Source organism: Corvus cornix, chromosome 13 (genome assembly GCF_000738735.6).
Source record: "Corvus cornix cornix isolate S_Up_H32 chromosome 13, ASM73873v5, whole genome shotgun sequence".
Taxonomy (NCBI): domain Eukaryota; kingdom Metazoa; phylum Chordata; class Aves; order Passeriformes; family Corvidae; genus Corvus; species Corvus cornix.
The window spans coordinates 2,341,942-2,357,235 of NC_046343.1; the positions used below are offsets into that span (position 1 = coordinate 2,341,942).

Consider the following 15,294-nt stretch of genomic DNA (forward strand, 5'->3'; position numbering starts at 1 on the left):
CAGGCCGTAGCTGGGCTGTGGAGAAGGTGCTGGAATCTTGGAGGACACAGGAGATTGCTGCCTGTGTCCCAGTGGCCACTCTGTGTGTAGGACTGGGCCTCTGGCTCAGAGTGGCCTCAGGATGGGGCCTCAAGTCTGTGTCCATCGTTTATCTGGGCAGCTTTTGGACAAATGACCACCTGTGTTTTGTGCTGTGCTCTGTGTTTGCTGCAGCCAGTGTTGCTGGGCCAGGATCATCCCCTCCATGGGATTTGTGTGGATATTGGCTCCTGGTGCTCCTGACTTGTCAGAGTCCTCTCAGTGCCGTGGTGATGTGCAGAGTTTGAGAACAGAGCCAGCTGCTGCCTCTGCCCTTTCTTTTCCACAGCATCTGTGTTGTGGGACTTGGCAGTAGCGAGGAAAGCTGCTGGGTGCCACTGATGCTGAGGAGCTGGGTGGGAAAGCTGGAATTCAGCAGCCACTGTGGGTAACGGGGCTGGGAAGTTCCTGCATTGCTCAAGCCAGGCCTGAGGGCTGCAGGAAGATGCTCTCCTGGGCTTGCTCAGTCTGCTCTGCCTCTGAGTCAAGACCAAAAGCCCTGGAGACTGTCTGGGCTCTCAGCATCCCCCTGCTCCTGCGGGGCTGGGGAAGGAGCCTGTCTGGCCTGGGTTGTTATCCCAGTGCTGGGAGCAGGGACTGGCCTTGCTGTGACTCCTCTGTCGCTCATGGACAGGTCTGGACCATTTCCTGCAGCTTCTCAGCACCACCTGTGATCCAGGGCAGTATTCCCATCCCGTGTGGGCTTTGAGGAGCCTCCAGGAACCCCAGTCCTGTCCTGGGCTCATTGCACTGAAGGGAAACCCTGTGCCAAAACCAGAGAATATTTTGGACTGGGGGGCTGTACCTACGTGGGGCTCCTCCTGTATGGCCAGGAGTGGTGTGAGGGGTCCTGCCTGTGTTTGCTGTGCAGGGACAGAGGAACAGGAGGAAGGCACCAGGCTGGTGCCTGGAAGAGGAAGGGAGGCACCCGATTTCGTGACCAAAACCTTCATCTTCATCACTGGCAGCACAGGGAGCTTGGCAAATGTTTTCCAGGGGTTCTCTGGGAGGGACAGCCCTGTCCCTGCACTGATGACAGGGCAGCAGGGTGGGGAAGGGCTCTGCAGCTGCTCTGTTGCTCAATGCACTCCTCTGTTGAAACCCAGGCAGGGGGACGCTCCCCGTGGGTTTGCACCGAGGTGATGCTGCCATGTGCTGCTGCCTCGGTGGCTTCTTGCCTCCCAGCCACGAGTTTCACTGCAGCAGGAGGAGGATTTAGACTTCCCCCTCGGGCAATCCCCCTGTGGAAAAGCAGGGGCTGCTGGCTAAAAAGCAGCTGTGTAAAATTCACCCTTGTTCCCTCACAACCTGCTGCCTCCCAAATGAGGCAGCTTTGGAAGAAGTGTCCATCACCTGGACATGATGGAAGGGTGGGATTCAGCTCACAGCAGTGCTGGCTCAGCAGATGGACCACAGGCAGGGTGAGGGCAGGGCCAGGCAGCCTGGAGAATGCCAGGCCAGCACGTGGAGCAGGGAGGTTCTGTAGCTGGGAGTTCCTGTAACTGTTCTGTGCCTCTCTCACTGCCACCCTCACACCAGGCAGCTCATCCCTGTCTGCAGCACCAGCACAGCCAGAGGCAGCCAAGGCCCCAGCTCGCTCTGGCTCTTTCCCTTTTCCCTTGGTTGTGGTTTTGCTGGATGTGAAGGATTCCTGCCCCTCTGGACCATGGGAGCTGCTGGTTTTGCTGTATTTCATCTGCTTTTGCTGTAAGTGGGTGGTGGTGCCAGGACAGCCCTGCTGTGCCCTGCTGGGGCACCCACGTGGGCACATCTGGCTCCTCGCTCCTGCCCCTCCATCCCAGCTCAGCCCAGGGATCTGCTGTGCTGTCCCTGCAGCGTCAGCTCCACGGGGAGCAGGACCGAATCCTCAGCTGCTGAGCGTGCCTGGTGACACACCCGCTCCTTTGCCGTGCTTGGAGAACACCCAGGTGGAAATTACTGCTGCCAACAGCAGCAAACCCCCAGGAACTTTGTGCCAACTCCACACTCTGGAGAGAGGGAAGGTGGACCTGCTGTGATGGGTGGCAAGGAGGGAACCCGACAGCATTTCCTTCCCCAGCTCTCTCTGCAAGTGGAGCACAGTTTCCTTTATCAAAATCATTTTTCTTATCTCCCCAGCCCCTCTGCACGAGGCTGTGCCGGGGGGTGCTTTCTGCTGTGGGTGACAAGGACACCTCTGAGCTGCCCCGGACACGTGGCAGAGCCGTGAGGCCACACGTGGGTGCCGGAGGTGGCCGTGGCAGCAGGATGCTGTGGGTTCTGGCAGCTGCTCACAAAAACAACGTGAACCCCTCTGCTGCAGATCAGGGGAGGAAATTGCCGAGGTGTTTCGGTTCTGCTGCAGTGTCTGGGCCAGGCGGGGTGGGTCTGGGGGCAGGAGGATGCTGGGGGCACGGTGCCGGTGCTGATGCCCATGGTGGCTGCAGTTCTTGTCACGGTGTCCCCACACAGGAATGGCCCTGGGAGCTCTGGAGCACCTCTGTGACCCCAACCTCCTCAACGTGCCCTGCACAAGCAGCAAAGTCCCAGGGAAAGCTGCAGGCAGCCGCCACCTCGGGTGCCTTGGCAGCCACTGGGCTGCCAGCCAAGGGCTGCTCTGTCCTGAGGGGACCTGGTGGCCTCCGGTGCCCGTGGGAAGTGCCTGGCACCCAGGGGTGCCCCGGGCAGGAGATGCCCCCACCTTTCCCAGCTGATGGCTTTTGTTTTCCGCCCTCCTGTCCCTTTCTGCCCGTGAGAGGCTTTTCTGCCGTGCTGCCAGGGAAGGGTTGGTGGGCACTGCCCTCTGAGTGCCAGCCAGGTGAGTAAGAGCCGGGCTGAGGGCGCGTCCTCCCCTCTTAACTGGGCTTCAAACCCCGCTCAGGGCCATCAGCTGTTCCACCCCTGGCGACTGGGCAGTGTTTGGTGATATTATCTTCGAGATAAGCTTTTTGTGTGTGGTTTGTTGGTTTTTTCAGCGTTATAGAAAGTTCCAGGAGTTCAGACACACCCGGGAGGCAGGAGCCGTCCTGCCCAGCATGGGACGAGGAGCCGGGACCCGGTGCCACCTGGGGGCACCTTGGTACCTGGGCAGGAGATGCTGGTCCTGCTTTGTCAGACCCAAAATGCTTCCAGATCCTGCTGTGATTAGGCCAGGATTAGGATGAGCCATGGGAAAAATCGAGGTGGCCAGCAAATCCCTTTAACTTGATCGGACCTTCGCTTTCAAATTTAAATTTAATGCTGCCCGTTGCAAAGGGTTTTTTGAAAAGGAAAGATTTTGTGGTGTCTGCATGCACACCTCTGCATTTTTGTTTTGTTAAAGGTGTAGGAGAAAAGGACCTTTTTTCTTAAAACTTTTAATCACAAAGGTTTTAAGAGGCAGTGAGAGCAAACTCCTTACTCTTTCAACCCAGCTGCACAAATCTGTTCCTGTGTGCAGCCAGAGCATCCCTTGGAGCTGGGAGTGAGCCCAGGGGCTGGTGAGCTCCTTGGCTGTGATTTTGGAGCTGGGGGCTCTGGCTGTGGCTGTCACTGCGTTGTGTTGCTCAGATAACTCAGAGATCGAGCCACCGGTGAGTTTTGGTGCGGTTGTAACTGGAAACTAAAACGTTGCTGGTGTGTGATCCCTGGGATTTGTAGCAGCTTTGATGTGGCACAGGAACGCTGCGTGCCCCCAGCAGCCTTGGGTGAGGAAGTCCCTGCATTTCTTGTGCAGAGGAAATCATTATGGACAGGATGTTTGCTCCCGGCTGCTCCCTGCACACCCCACAGGGCTCCCGGACCCCGAGCAGCAGCAGCAGGAGGAGGTGTGGGTGCTCCCAGCTCGCACACACAGATGCTGATGTCACCAGCCCTGCCTTCCCACTGCTTCGATGGCAAAACGTTTTCCAGGCTGGCCCTGCTCCTGGAAGGAAGTGTGCTTGGAGGATGATCTGGGAGATTGCCGGCTGTGTTTGTTTAAATAGGATTTTCTGGCCTGAAACGAGCTCGTTATTTTTTTAGCTGCTCGGACCATCTGGCCACACCCATCATTATCCTTTGGCATCTCTGCCCTTGTTGAAAACGCCTATTTTGAAGCTTTCCGTGTTTCCCGTATTCCCGGTGCCCAGCTGCAGCCTGCTGTGCCTGGATAAACCCACAGGGTCACGCTGCTTCAGAGGGACTGATTTCCTGGATTTTCTCATTGCCAGCCTGCAAACCTGACTGGAATTTTGTGGGGTTCGCTCTGAGGAGCCTGGGAAGGGCTGGTGGCCACCGGTGGTTTCAGTCTGCTCTGATAAACGTGAGGAGGAACACCACAAAGACAATGGGTTGAAATGAGCCTCCCTGAGCTGTTTGGGGTGATGATGGGGCACAGGGCAGTTCCCTGCCTGGGGAGAACTGTGGCAGGAGGCAATTCCTGCTTTTCCATTTGCTCGGTGAGCTGCTGATGCTGTGGTTCAAGGTATTAAACAACAAGGAAAGTGTTGATATGTCCCACTGGTGCTCTGCTGCCAGGCTCTTGCTTGGATCTGTGCCACGTGTTTTGGTTCTCCTGGTTTGGGAATTGTTCAATTGTTTTCCCACATTGCTCCTTTCCACCTGCCTGTTTCAAACGCTCCCCCAGCCCTGGCCCCTGGTTATTCTCCTCTGATGGTGCCTCTGCCACACCTTTCCTGGGCTTGTCACCTCAGTTTGTCCCCTCTCCGACTCCTTGGACCTGGGCTGATTCCCACAGAGCAATTCCAGCTTTGCTGCATCCCAGCTCCCGCTCCCCGTTTTGCTCCAGGACAAAGCAGCTGTCTCCCACCCGCTGGTAACTGCATGTCCCTTGATTGCAGAGGAGCTGAAGGGTGGGATGTGGCTTTCCTGGAGCTCCAGGATCAAACCACAGGAAAGAGGGAGCTTGAACCTTCTCCCCTCAGCTCCTGGGCCAGAGCTTGGAGCTGCTTTGAGTAGCGTGGCCCCCTCTTGATGGGTTTAGAGAGCTGAGCTGGTAAACACGGCTCAGGCGCTGTCCTCGGAGTAAACTCTGGCATTTCACCGCTCTGGAATGCTGCCCTGTGTCACCTCGGCAAGGAGAAGAGCTTGTCGGAGAGGTGAAGCATCTCTTGGCCCTTGTGATCCCTGGCTGCTTGAAACTGTAATCAGTTTATCTGAGCAGCCCCCGAGGGGAGCGGGGAACTGAGGCCGGCAGCGGGGCGGCTCTGGGTGACTGTGCAGAGCTGAGGGGAGAGGAGCTGCATCCCTGAGGTGCTGGGGACAGCCGGGAGGGATGGCAGGGAGCAGGCAAGCAGATGTGTGGGGCTGCCAGGGCTCTGCACATCCCTGGAGAGAAATGGCAGAGTCTGGTGAACGTGCTCACCCTCTCTATTGACACAATTTCCCCTCAAGTTGCTCCAAAGAAGAGAGCAATGAACTACTGAGCAATGCGGGGAAATAAAAATAGTTAAAAAAAAACCAAAAAAACCAACCAACCACCCTAAAGACACGAGAGCCCTCCCCGTCCCTCATTTGGCAGGGAAAATCCTGCCTGATGCCTCGCAGCCACGTCAGCTCCCAGCTATGACAGTTATCCCATCCTGCTGGCAGGGCTGCTCCCAAAGGCAGCGGGAAGGGATGCAGACAGGGGCAGCTGGAAATCCTGAAGCTGCTGCTGGGGTGGGCGTCGGGTGCGGGGCTGCTGGGGGGTCACAGCCACGGCAGGGTCCCTGGGAGGTGGGCAGAGTGTGGCATCTGCCCCCGGGGCTCGGAGATCCTTGGAGTGCCCAAGGGATGTGTGCTGGGGAGCTCCCACCCGCCGGCTGGGGCTGGGAGGCAGCTTTGCCACGCAGGGAAGCAAACGCAGCTTTTGTCTCCCCTTCCCTTCCCCAGTGAGGCACAGCCTGGCTTTAACCCTCTCTCTTTGTTCCCCCAGATCATGATCGAGTTCTGCCCCGGCGGGGCCGTGGATGCCACGATGCTGGGTGAGTGCAGCTCTGCCCTGTGCCCGGAGCGATGCTCACAGGGCATTTCCAGCCTCCTGGCACCACCCCAGGAGCAGCCCTCAGACAGATGGCAGGCATGGGTGCCACAGCTGCCCTTTCTCTCCCAGGCGTTCCCCTGTTTTCATACCCTGAGCAAAAGGTGTGGCCGCCCTAGGGTGGTTTTGGAGCTACCTGAATGTCCTTTTGTGATTTAAATGCTGCTGGGATCAGCAGATCACAAGGCACGGGGAGCAGGGAGAGTCTGGCTGCGGGGGAAAGCTGAATTGAGGGATTTATCTGCTCGGGGCACTGGGTGCTTGGGCTCCCGTTCCCACAGCTCCCCGGGAAGGGCAGCAGGGCTGAGATGTTTAAGCTGGGTGCCTGTCACGATGACTGTCCCCAGATCTTCCTGCTGACTCCTCCGTAGGGTATCAGTCATCTGGTGAGGCAGCAGAGCTCTCATAAACTGCACTGGGCAGCAATCCCTTTTTAAACTCCTCCCTTCCACGCAAAGAGAGCTGCAGGGAGCAGGGCTGTGGGGATGCACCCCAAAACAGCCCTGGCTGGTACCTCAGCCCCTCTGTGGATGGACCCGGGGGGTGCCATCCCCTCTGCACAGCAATGAGACGCTCTGACATCACCTTGCCCGGAGCCCTGGGACAGAGCCACTTCTCTCTCCCCCGGGGGTTATTCCCTGTCAGCCCTGATCTTTCCAAAGGCCTCGCTTTCTTTTTATTTCCAGGAACCCAATTTATCATCTTTGACTCAGCCCTGAAACCTCGGCCCTCCTTTAGGGAATTTCTTTAAAGCGGGTCCAAGTCACGGCGTGAAAAAATACCTTTCCTGAGGTGCTGCAGGGAGTGATGCCTTGTCCATGGAAAACCTCAACAGGAGGGGTTTTTTACTCATCTCTTGGGACATGAAAATGCTCCTGAGTGTTTGTGGGTCCTCTTTAGAGGATCTGGCAAGGGCAGCACAGAAAACCATGAGAGAGTGGCCTGGCTGTAGCCCTGTGACCCCTGAGCGAGAGCCAGGAGGAGCTGGAGCTCAGGAATGCTCCCAGAATTAGTAAATTCAGAGTTGCTGAATGCTGCCTGCTCCATCTCCCCAACCCCACCAGCAGCTGGGGTTTGCCCCTCAAAAATGTACAAAACCCGTGGCCCACTGCAACTCCCTTTGCCAAAAAATCCATGGAGAGTGAAAATCATCAGCTTCTCCCAGTGCAGGGGAGATCTTGGTGAGGAAAGGAGGAACAAAATGACTGACCCAGCACCCCCAGGCTGTGGTTAAGATCCTTTCTCTGGACAAACATCTGTCCCAGTGGCTGGGGTCCCTCCATCAGCCCCATCTGGTGCTGTCTGAGCCCTGCTCTGCTTTGCTGGAGGAGGGATCTGCACTGCAGAGGCCTTGCCGAGGGAGGGAAGGCAGCTCAGGAGATGCTGACCATCTGGAAGGGTGATGCTTTGCAGAGCTGTGGCCTCGGAAGGCGCTCTGGGGTGGTGGAGTGGCCCAGCAGAGCTCAGCAGGGAGGTCACACCAGTGCCTGTGTGTCCCTGCGAGCACCAGGAATAGAATCACAGAATCACAGAACATCCTGAGCTGGAAGGAACCCATAAAATCCAGCTCCTGACCCTGCACAGGACAGCCCCAAAAATCCCATCGTGTGCCTGAGAGAGTCCAAACACTCCTTGAACTCTGGGACACACAGAGTAAGAACTGGTGCTACCCAAAAACCCAGCTCGGAGCGTTTAAATCCTGTTCCTTTGGGAAGTGGTGTGTCCCTGGTGATGGTTAGGGGGCTACACTGCATCCCCACAGCAGGGATGACTCCCTAGTTCCCCTGTTCCCTGGGGAATGAGAGCTGCTGATGTTCATGCCTGTGCCTGACCCTGCTGTCCTGCAGCCCAGTTCCGCTCCCTCCTCTCACAGCAGCTGGGTGACACCCAGCTTGTTTGTGTTCCCAAATTGTCAGGGAATTTGCAGTTCAGACCCCATCCCGAGCATTTCTGGCTCCCCCTCCTCGTCCCCCTCATCCACTGTTCCAGGGCCTCAGCTGCACATTCCCAGGAGGGAGCTGTGAGCCAGCAGCTCCAAGAGGTGGAAATTCTGCAGCAAGTGCTGGCTTGGGGAATAAATCACCTTAACAAGCTGATTTCCATCGTCTCCTGCTGCTCTGACACAGGGACAGAGGCTTTGCCATGCTCTGCTGGGTAACCTGGGCCTTCCTGCTGCTCAGCTGGAGCATCACTTTGTCCCTGTCCTGTTTAACATCCCTGTCCCTCCCCGCAGAGCTGGACCGGGGCCTGACTGAACCCCAGATCCAGGTGATTTGCCGCCAGATGTTGGAAGCTCTCCACTACCTGCACAGCAAAAGGATCATCCACAGGGACCTGAAGGCTGGGAACGTGCTCCTCACCCAGGATGGGGACATCAAGCTCGGTGAGGCCCTGGCAGCACTCCGTGCTCCACCAAGGACAGCTGGAGCTGGATGTGGGGGTTGGATGTCCCTGAGTGTGTTGGGATTGAGGGGTGCTCGTTGCTGCCTGAGAGGAGCAACGAGGGGAAGGTTTTGTTCCACAGAAGGCAAACGGAGCCGTGTGCTGTGCTAAGCCCCCAAACCACAGCCACGCTCAGGTCCCCGATGGATTTTTTTTCTTCCCCGAGTTTGTTTAATCCCTCTCTGAACCCGATTCCTGTGCGTTTTGGCCTGCTGAGCATCCTGTGCAGGGTGCCAGTTGGCAGTGCTGGGAGCTGGAAGAATTCCTCTTATCTGCACAGCAGGTTTGGTGGTGACAGGGGGACTTCTGCCAAAGGGTTGCTTTGCCAGCTCGCTCTGGTTTGGAGTTTAATTGGCACCCAGCGACCTGCTGGGGGAGGAGAGCGCCCATTTATCTGCACAAACTGCCCAGAGGGTGACCCCCAGGCAGGGACACCCTGAGCTCAGGCTGCAGGTGGGTGACAGCTCCTCCAGCTGCCACCAGGGCTGTCCTGGAGAGCAAACCCAGCTGGAGTGGGCTCGGTACCCTCTGCAGGTCTGACCAGTTTGATTTGGGTTGACTTCAGCTGCTCTCTACGGAAGGGGCAAAATCAGGGAGAGGCATCTCGCAGTGGCTGGAGGGGAGAGAAGGAATGGAACAGCACTAGGGTTTTTCTGCTCTAAAATCAGGCTTTTTGCTAGGAAATAAGCCCTGAAATCTGCTGTGGAGGAATGTAACAGCACTTTGGTTTTTCTGCTCTAAAATCAGGCTTTTTGCTAGGAAATAAGCCCTGAAATCTGCCATGGAGCTGCTTTTATTTGAAGAAAAGAGCTCAGCTTCCTCCTAGATGCGTCAGGTTTGGCAGGAGGGAGTTGTTGTGCCTGTTTTATAATGGGAGAGGAAAATCCTGGGGGTCATGGACCCCAAACCAAGTTCCATTCCTGATGCTCAGCTCAGAGGACACGGCCTGTGGTATCACGTCCTTGCCTTCAGTGTGTGTTTGCTCCCCAGTCTGTGTCTCAGCCAAGTGTGCTAACTCAGAAGGGTTTTTCAGTTTTCCTCTGGCCTCTAATGTTACTGCTCTTTGCAGCTGACTTTGGAGTGTCTGCCAAGAACATGAAAACCTTGCAGAAGCGAGATTCCTTCATCGGGACCCCTTACTGGTGAGTCCCTGCTTGCTGAGAAATCCTGTGCTCACGAGGAGCTTGGCTCCTGAAAATCAGCTTTGCTCCAAAGCGGGGTCTGACGGCTCTGGGGTGTGTTGGACCACAGTGCCTTAGGGTGGGAGGATTTTTATGCGGATTCTTGGCCATTTCCAAGGTTTTTCCTTGCCTGAGCAGAGCTGTGAGCAGCCTCAGTGGTGTGGGAGCTCTGTGTGGTGCCACAGAGCCAGCACAGGGGTCACGGTGCGAGGGGCACACGAGTGTGCTCTCCCTGCTCCCCCCACCCCGGGGGCGGGATGGGCTTTGAAGGCACTCCAAGCACATGGGAGTGAGTCTCCCCAGCAACACAACCTCTAAATCACCTGCCTCGCTGAAGGAATGGAACCTCGGGGATTAATTGATGCTCTGGAGCAACATCCGCACCAGATGTCAACGGCCTGGGGGTTTCCAGGCGCTGTCTCGGCTGCTCTGTGAAGGAGGGAGGGGGTTGCACCCCTTGGAAAAGATGCTGCTGCTTCTGAAGCCCAGAGCTGGGGGGAAAGCTGGGTTTTTGCAGCGCTGGGGATTACTTGAAGCGTTTAATTGCTGCTGCCAGGCTCGCGCTGGGTGGCAGCGGCGTCACCCCGGCCCTGCTCTGCCCTTCGCAGGATGGCCCCAGAGGTGGTGATGTGTGAGACCATGAAGGACACTCCCTACGACTACAAGGCCGACATCTGGTCCCTGGGGATCACCCTGATCGAGATGGCCCAGATTGAGCCACCCCACCACGAGCTCAACCCCATGAGGGTCCTGCTGAAGATCGCCAAGTCCGACCCCCCCACGCTCAGCTGCCCTTCCAAATGGTGAGGGGGGGCTTGGGGCAGCACGGGGAGCAGCTCCCAGCTCACACACAGAGAAAAACCAGTCGTTTTTAGCAGTTTTGTTGAATTTGAGTAGGATTTTAGCTGTATTCCAGGCCCAGCTGTGTGCAAGGGGCTGGGGAGGCACTACTGGCTAAGTCTGGATGCTCACACTGAACAGCACAGGGAGAGCTACTGCTCACCCCCAGCCCCTCCAAAACCAGGGGTGACTCCTTGGCTGTTCTCAAGACATCCCGTGGGTATGAAAGGCAGATTTTTCTCTAAAGGTGGAGATGGCCAAGAGCTCCAGAATTGCTTTCCCTGAAGTCTGGAAAGCCACTTCTGCATGTAAAAGGAACCGAGCCAGTTAATTTTTATAATTTATTTATTTATTTGTTTGTTTGTTTCATTCATTAATTAATTTACTTATAAATCATAAAACCTGCAGCAGCAAATCACTGGCAGAGCACTGGAGTCCCAGCATAGCCCCAGCAGAGCAGGGTGGGAATGCTGCCTCTGGAGTTGCTCAGAAGCCAGGAGTGACATCAGGGACACGCTCTGGAGCTCAGAGCTGCACTTTGCAGGCTGAGGGTGCCCTCCTATGGGGTTCCTGGTCCTTCACAGCCACCCTTTCCCACTGGGCCTGTGGGGATGGCTCCTTGTCCCCAAGCAGCTCCTGCTGTGTCCTCCCCGTCTCTGTCTTGGCCCTGGGGCACAGGGGCCAGGGTTCACCAGCTGTTGCCATCACAGGTAAAAGCAAAACCTGGTCCCTGACCCGGCCCTGTGGATGATTCTCTTACAAATAATCGGAGTAACTGAGCACAGGGTTTTCCATGAGAGAAAAATGCTCTCTGTGGCCAGTTGCAAGCTGGGACAGAACCTGCTAAGGGATCAAGCTGACCCCTGTGCCATTTGAAGCCTTTCCTCTGCTGAATTTCTCACCACCACCTGTGTTTGAAGGTCCCTGGAGTTCAGAGACTTCCTGAAGAAGGCGCTGGACAAGAACCCGGAGACCCGGCCCAGTGCTACCCAGCTGCTGGAGGTAGGGACCAGCACCAGCCCCAGACTGGTTTCAGATTATTCTTTAGACAGTTCATGGCACTTTTCAGCCACTGAAACACTCTGGAAAAGATCAGCAGTGTTTTTCCCTTCGGAGCAAACTGCAGGGCCCCTGTGGACACCATCTGGGATAGAAACAGCTCCTGCTGCCTGAAGGCGCCCATGTGGCAGCCAGCTCGGGCTGTACCTGGTTAGCCCTGATTGAAATTCAACTCCTTTCCTCCTGTCCCTTCCCAAAATCACAGCAAAAGCCTGGGAGCTCCTGTTCCCTGCTGACTGCACGCCCTCATTGTGTGCTGGTGCACCCACCCCAGGGACTCCCCGGCCTTTTGCTGCAGCTCAGCACCAACACCCCGCTGTGAGCGCTGAGTGATTCCAGCCCCGTTCCAATTAAACCTTCCCCCAGGCTCTGTTTGCTCCCAGGGACCCTGCAGACTGCTCCTGGTGACATTTTGTGGGCAGATGTCCCCTTGTTTAAATGCTGCTGCTGCTTTTTTGGAGGGGGCTGCTGCCAGAAAGCAGCTTTGGGGAGCATCTGTGTGCAGAGTGTGCCCTTAACCTCAGCACCAGCGTCTCTCCTGGGAATTCCTCTGGGGTTTAATCCCGGTGACACTGGAAAGAACCACACCCTCAGGTCTTTGAAAGCCAAAAGTCGTCCTTGAGCTCACAAAGTGTGGTTTTGGCCACCTCACACATTTCACTGTGCTCGGTTTTCAGCATCCCTTCGTCAGCAAGGTCACCAGCAACAGGGCCCTGCGGGAGCTGGTGGCTGAGGCCAAGGCTGAGGTGATGGAGGAGATCGAGGAGAGCCGGGATGAAGCAGAGGAGGATGATTCCTTGGAGTCTGCCTCGGTGAGCAGTTTCACCAGTGTGGCTGTGCTGGGGGAAAGAGCCTGGCAGCTTTTCCAGGCTCCAAAAGCTGTTCAGGACCACATCAGGTGGAGGGGAAGTGGTTGCTCAGCCAGGGAGGGGCTGGGTTTGGTGGCTGCCAAGGGCATGGAGAAACAATGGTGCTGGCGGGTGGCCCAGTGCCCGCTCGCAGGAGGGGCTGGTGAAAAGTGGCTAAAAATCAAAAGGAAAAGGGAAAAAAAAAAGGAAAATAAGCCCTGATGCAGGCTGGGGAAGCTGGAGTGGAAGCAAAGGGGACAGACTACCAGCCCAAGGAGGGAGCTGGGCAGATCTGCCCCTGAGCTTGGCTCTTGGAAGGGGACATCTCAGAGCTGCCTGGGGACATGTCTCGACCTCCCTGCTCTGTCACAAAGGGAAGTGGTTCATCCATAGTGGAGTTAGGCTTGGGAAAAGGAGTTTGGTGTGCAAATTCCTCAGCTGCCTCTTCAGCATGTGCAGGTTCTGGAGTTTTTCATAGCTCCCCTTCCTTCCACCCAGGATCCACAGTCCTTGGGGCCACAAACCTGGAGAAGCATGGAACTATCCCAGGGCAGATGTCCCAAAAGGGAAACTTCCTCCCGATAACTCTTTAGCTGTGGGTGACTTTGCTCTGAAGAAGGGCCTTGTAGCCCCTGCAGTTGTGTTGAGTGGTGGTGCCAAACCCAACATTTCCCTTCCCTGTGTTTGCAGCCCCCTGGGAAGCACAAGCGGGACCCCTCCGAGGCGAGCCAGCTGAGTTTTGACGGGGAGAAACCTCTGGACTCCTCCTTGCCCAGCGCTGTGAACGGCTCCGTGGGAACTGGCAAGGATGGCCAGAGTGGCAAAGTCTCGGATAAAGGGATGAGCAGTGACAATGGCAAACTGGAGAGCAACCACTCCACAAAACCCCTCACCAGCTCGGCCACCCAGGACAAGCCGGACATCATCCTGCAGCCTGGACATTTGGGTAACTCCACGGAGGAGAACAAGGAGCCCAGGCCGGGCAGGGAGGAGAGGAAGAGCCTTGGGGAGAGGAAGAGCCTTGGGGAGAGGAAGAGCATCGTGGAGCGACCAGAGAGTGTTCTCCTGGAGAACTTCAGCGAGGAGAAGCTGGCCAATGGAATCCTGGATCCCCCGGCGCCGTTCCCCGGCAGCCGCTCCAAAGGGGACTCGGATTCCGGCAGCACCTCGGCCTCCGAGAGCATGGACCTCACCATCTCCCTGTCTGCTGACCTGTCCCTCAGCAGGGAGAGCGGTTCCATCTCCCTCAAGGTGAGAGTGGTGCCAGAGGGTGCTGGAGGACACAGAGCAGGGAGGAACCCTTCCCTAGGGAAAGCTTTCCAGGGTTTGTTTGCCGTGTTGCCTGTCCTGGCTGGACTCAGGCCAGCACAGCATTTACAGCTGGGTTGAGCTGTGCCAGGGGGACGTGGAATGTCCTCAAGTGAAGGAGAAGCTCTCGGTGGAGCTGCTGCAGGTTCTCGTGTCCTCTGCTGTCCCACACCACTGAAATCGAGGGGAAGTCTGATGTCTTGTGGCTATTTTGTGTGAAGTAACCACGCCACGAGCCTGACTTGTCCTTGCTCAAGTGTGAAGCCCCAAAAGTGACTTCTAAACCTTATCCATAGCCCATCACTCTGCTGCTCTTCTCTAGGACACCTGGCCCCAGGAAAAAGTTCATCTGGGCTTGTGCCTCTCTCAATTTTCCCAACCTGCCCTACATCTGGCCTGGTTTGTGTCAGCAGGGGCTGCACAAAGACCTCCCAGGCTTCCTGGCTTTTGCTGAAGCTTCCTGGAGGCTGGGAATGCTTGGGACCTGGAGCTGACCAGGTCATCATGGCTTAGAGGAAGAGGCAGAATAACTGGAATGGTATTTGCTGAGCTCCAGGAGAAGAAATGTTGTGACTTGAGGGGGCAGGGGGATGTGTTGCACAAGATCTTTATCACATTGCCTGCATGAGTGAGAGCTTCCCGGCACAGAAACGTGCCCAAAAACCTTTCTTGGCAAAACTTTCCCCACCTCCTAGTGTGAGCTGGAGAGCCACCATCCCCCACAGGAGCTGCAATCCCTAATGATTGGAAATGTGGAATGTTCCCCTCCTCACGACCTTTCCCAGGACACCTGGTCTCCGTGAGGAGGAGGAGGAGGAGGAAAGCGATGCCACACACAGAATTGCTCTCTGAGTTGGTCCTTTAGAGGGGGAAAGGAGTTATTTGGGTTTTTCAGGGAGTAAGCCATATTAGATCATGGTGAGGAAGGGTCTTTGGCAGGTGGGTCTGGTTTCTTCAGGGTGGAAGTCCTGCAGCTCTGTGCTGTGGTGGCCAGGCTGGATCTCCAAATTCACTGACAGGTTGTGCTCCATGTGGATTATTAAAATTGCTCTGAGGGCTCCAGCTGTTGCAGCCCTGGGGAGCTGCTTCACGGGCTCCTCCTTTCCTCCCTGCCCACCCCAGGATTCCCAGATGCACAAGAAGACCCTGAAACGCACCCGCAAGTTCGTGGTGGATGGGGTGGAGGTGAGCGTCACCACCTCCAAGATCATCAGCGAGGACGAGAAGAAGGATGAAGAAATGAGGTTTCTCAGGCAAGTGGGGCACTGGGGTGGAGGGAGGGCAGGGCTTTCCTCTCTGTGAGCTAATCCAGGAGTGACCTGAAGTCCTCTTGTGCCCTGTCTTGCTCCCACTTGGACAGGGGAAGGAGGGATGCAGCTCAAGGTGCAGCAAGAGTGTGACAAGGGGAGCTTTGCTGTGCCTGGCTCTGTCCTCTGGGGATGACTGAATGCGTCCCCAGGGCTGGAGATGCCTGGCTCAATGGAAATAAGCTCAGAAATCTTCTGGAGAGGCTCCTCTTCCTTTTGTTCTCGCATCCCCTCAGACTTCATTAACAGGA

At 56.4% G+C, this 15,294-nt stretch overlaps 1 protein-coding gene across 1 annotated transcript in view; it reads left to right on the plus strand.

Annotated features, from left to right (window-relative positions):
• Positions 1–15,294, plus strand: part of STK10 (serine/threonine kinase 10) — a 41,345-nt gene that overhangs the window by 18,861 nt on the left and 7,190 nt on the right. The window contains exons 3-10 of the mRNA XM_039559703.1: positions 5,954–6,002; positions 8,292–8,441; positions 9,570–9,642; positions 10,290–10,484; positions 11,442–11,523; positions 12,258–12,392; positions 13,119–13,679; positions 14,859–14,989. Coding sequence (XP_039415637.1) covers positions 5,954–6,002; positions 8,292–8,441; positions 9,570–9,642; positions 10,290–10,484; positions 11,442–11,523; positions 12,258–12,392; positions 13,119–13,679; positions 14,859–14,989 — 1,376 coding nt within the window. The remainder of the gene's footprint in view (positions 1–5,953; positions 6,003–8,291; positions 8,442–9,569; positions 9,643–10,289; positions 10,485–11,441; positions 11,524–12,257; positions 12,393–13,118; positions 13,680–14,858; positions 14,990–15,294) is intronic.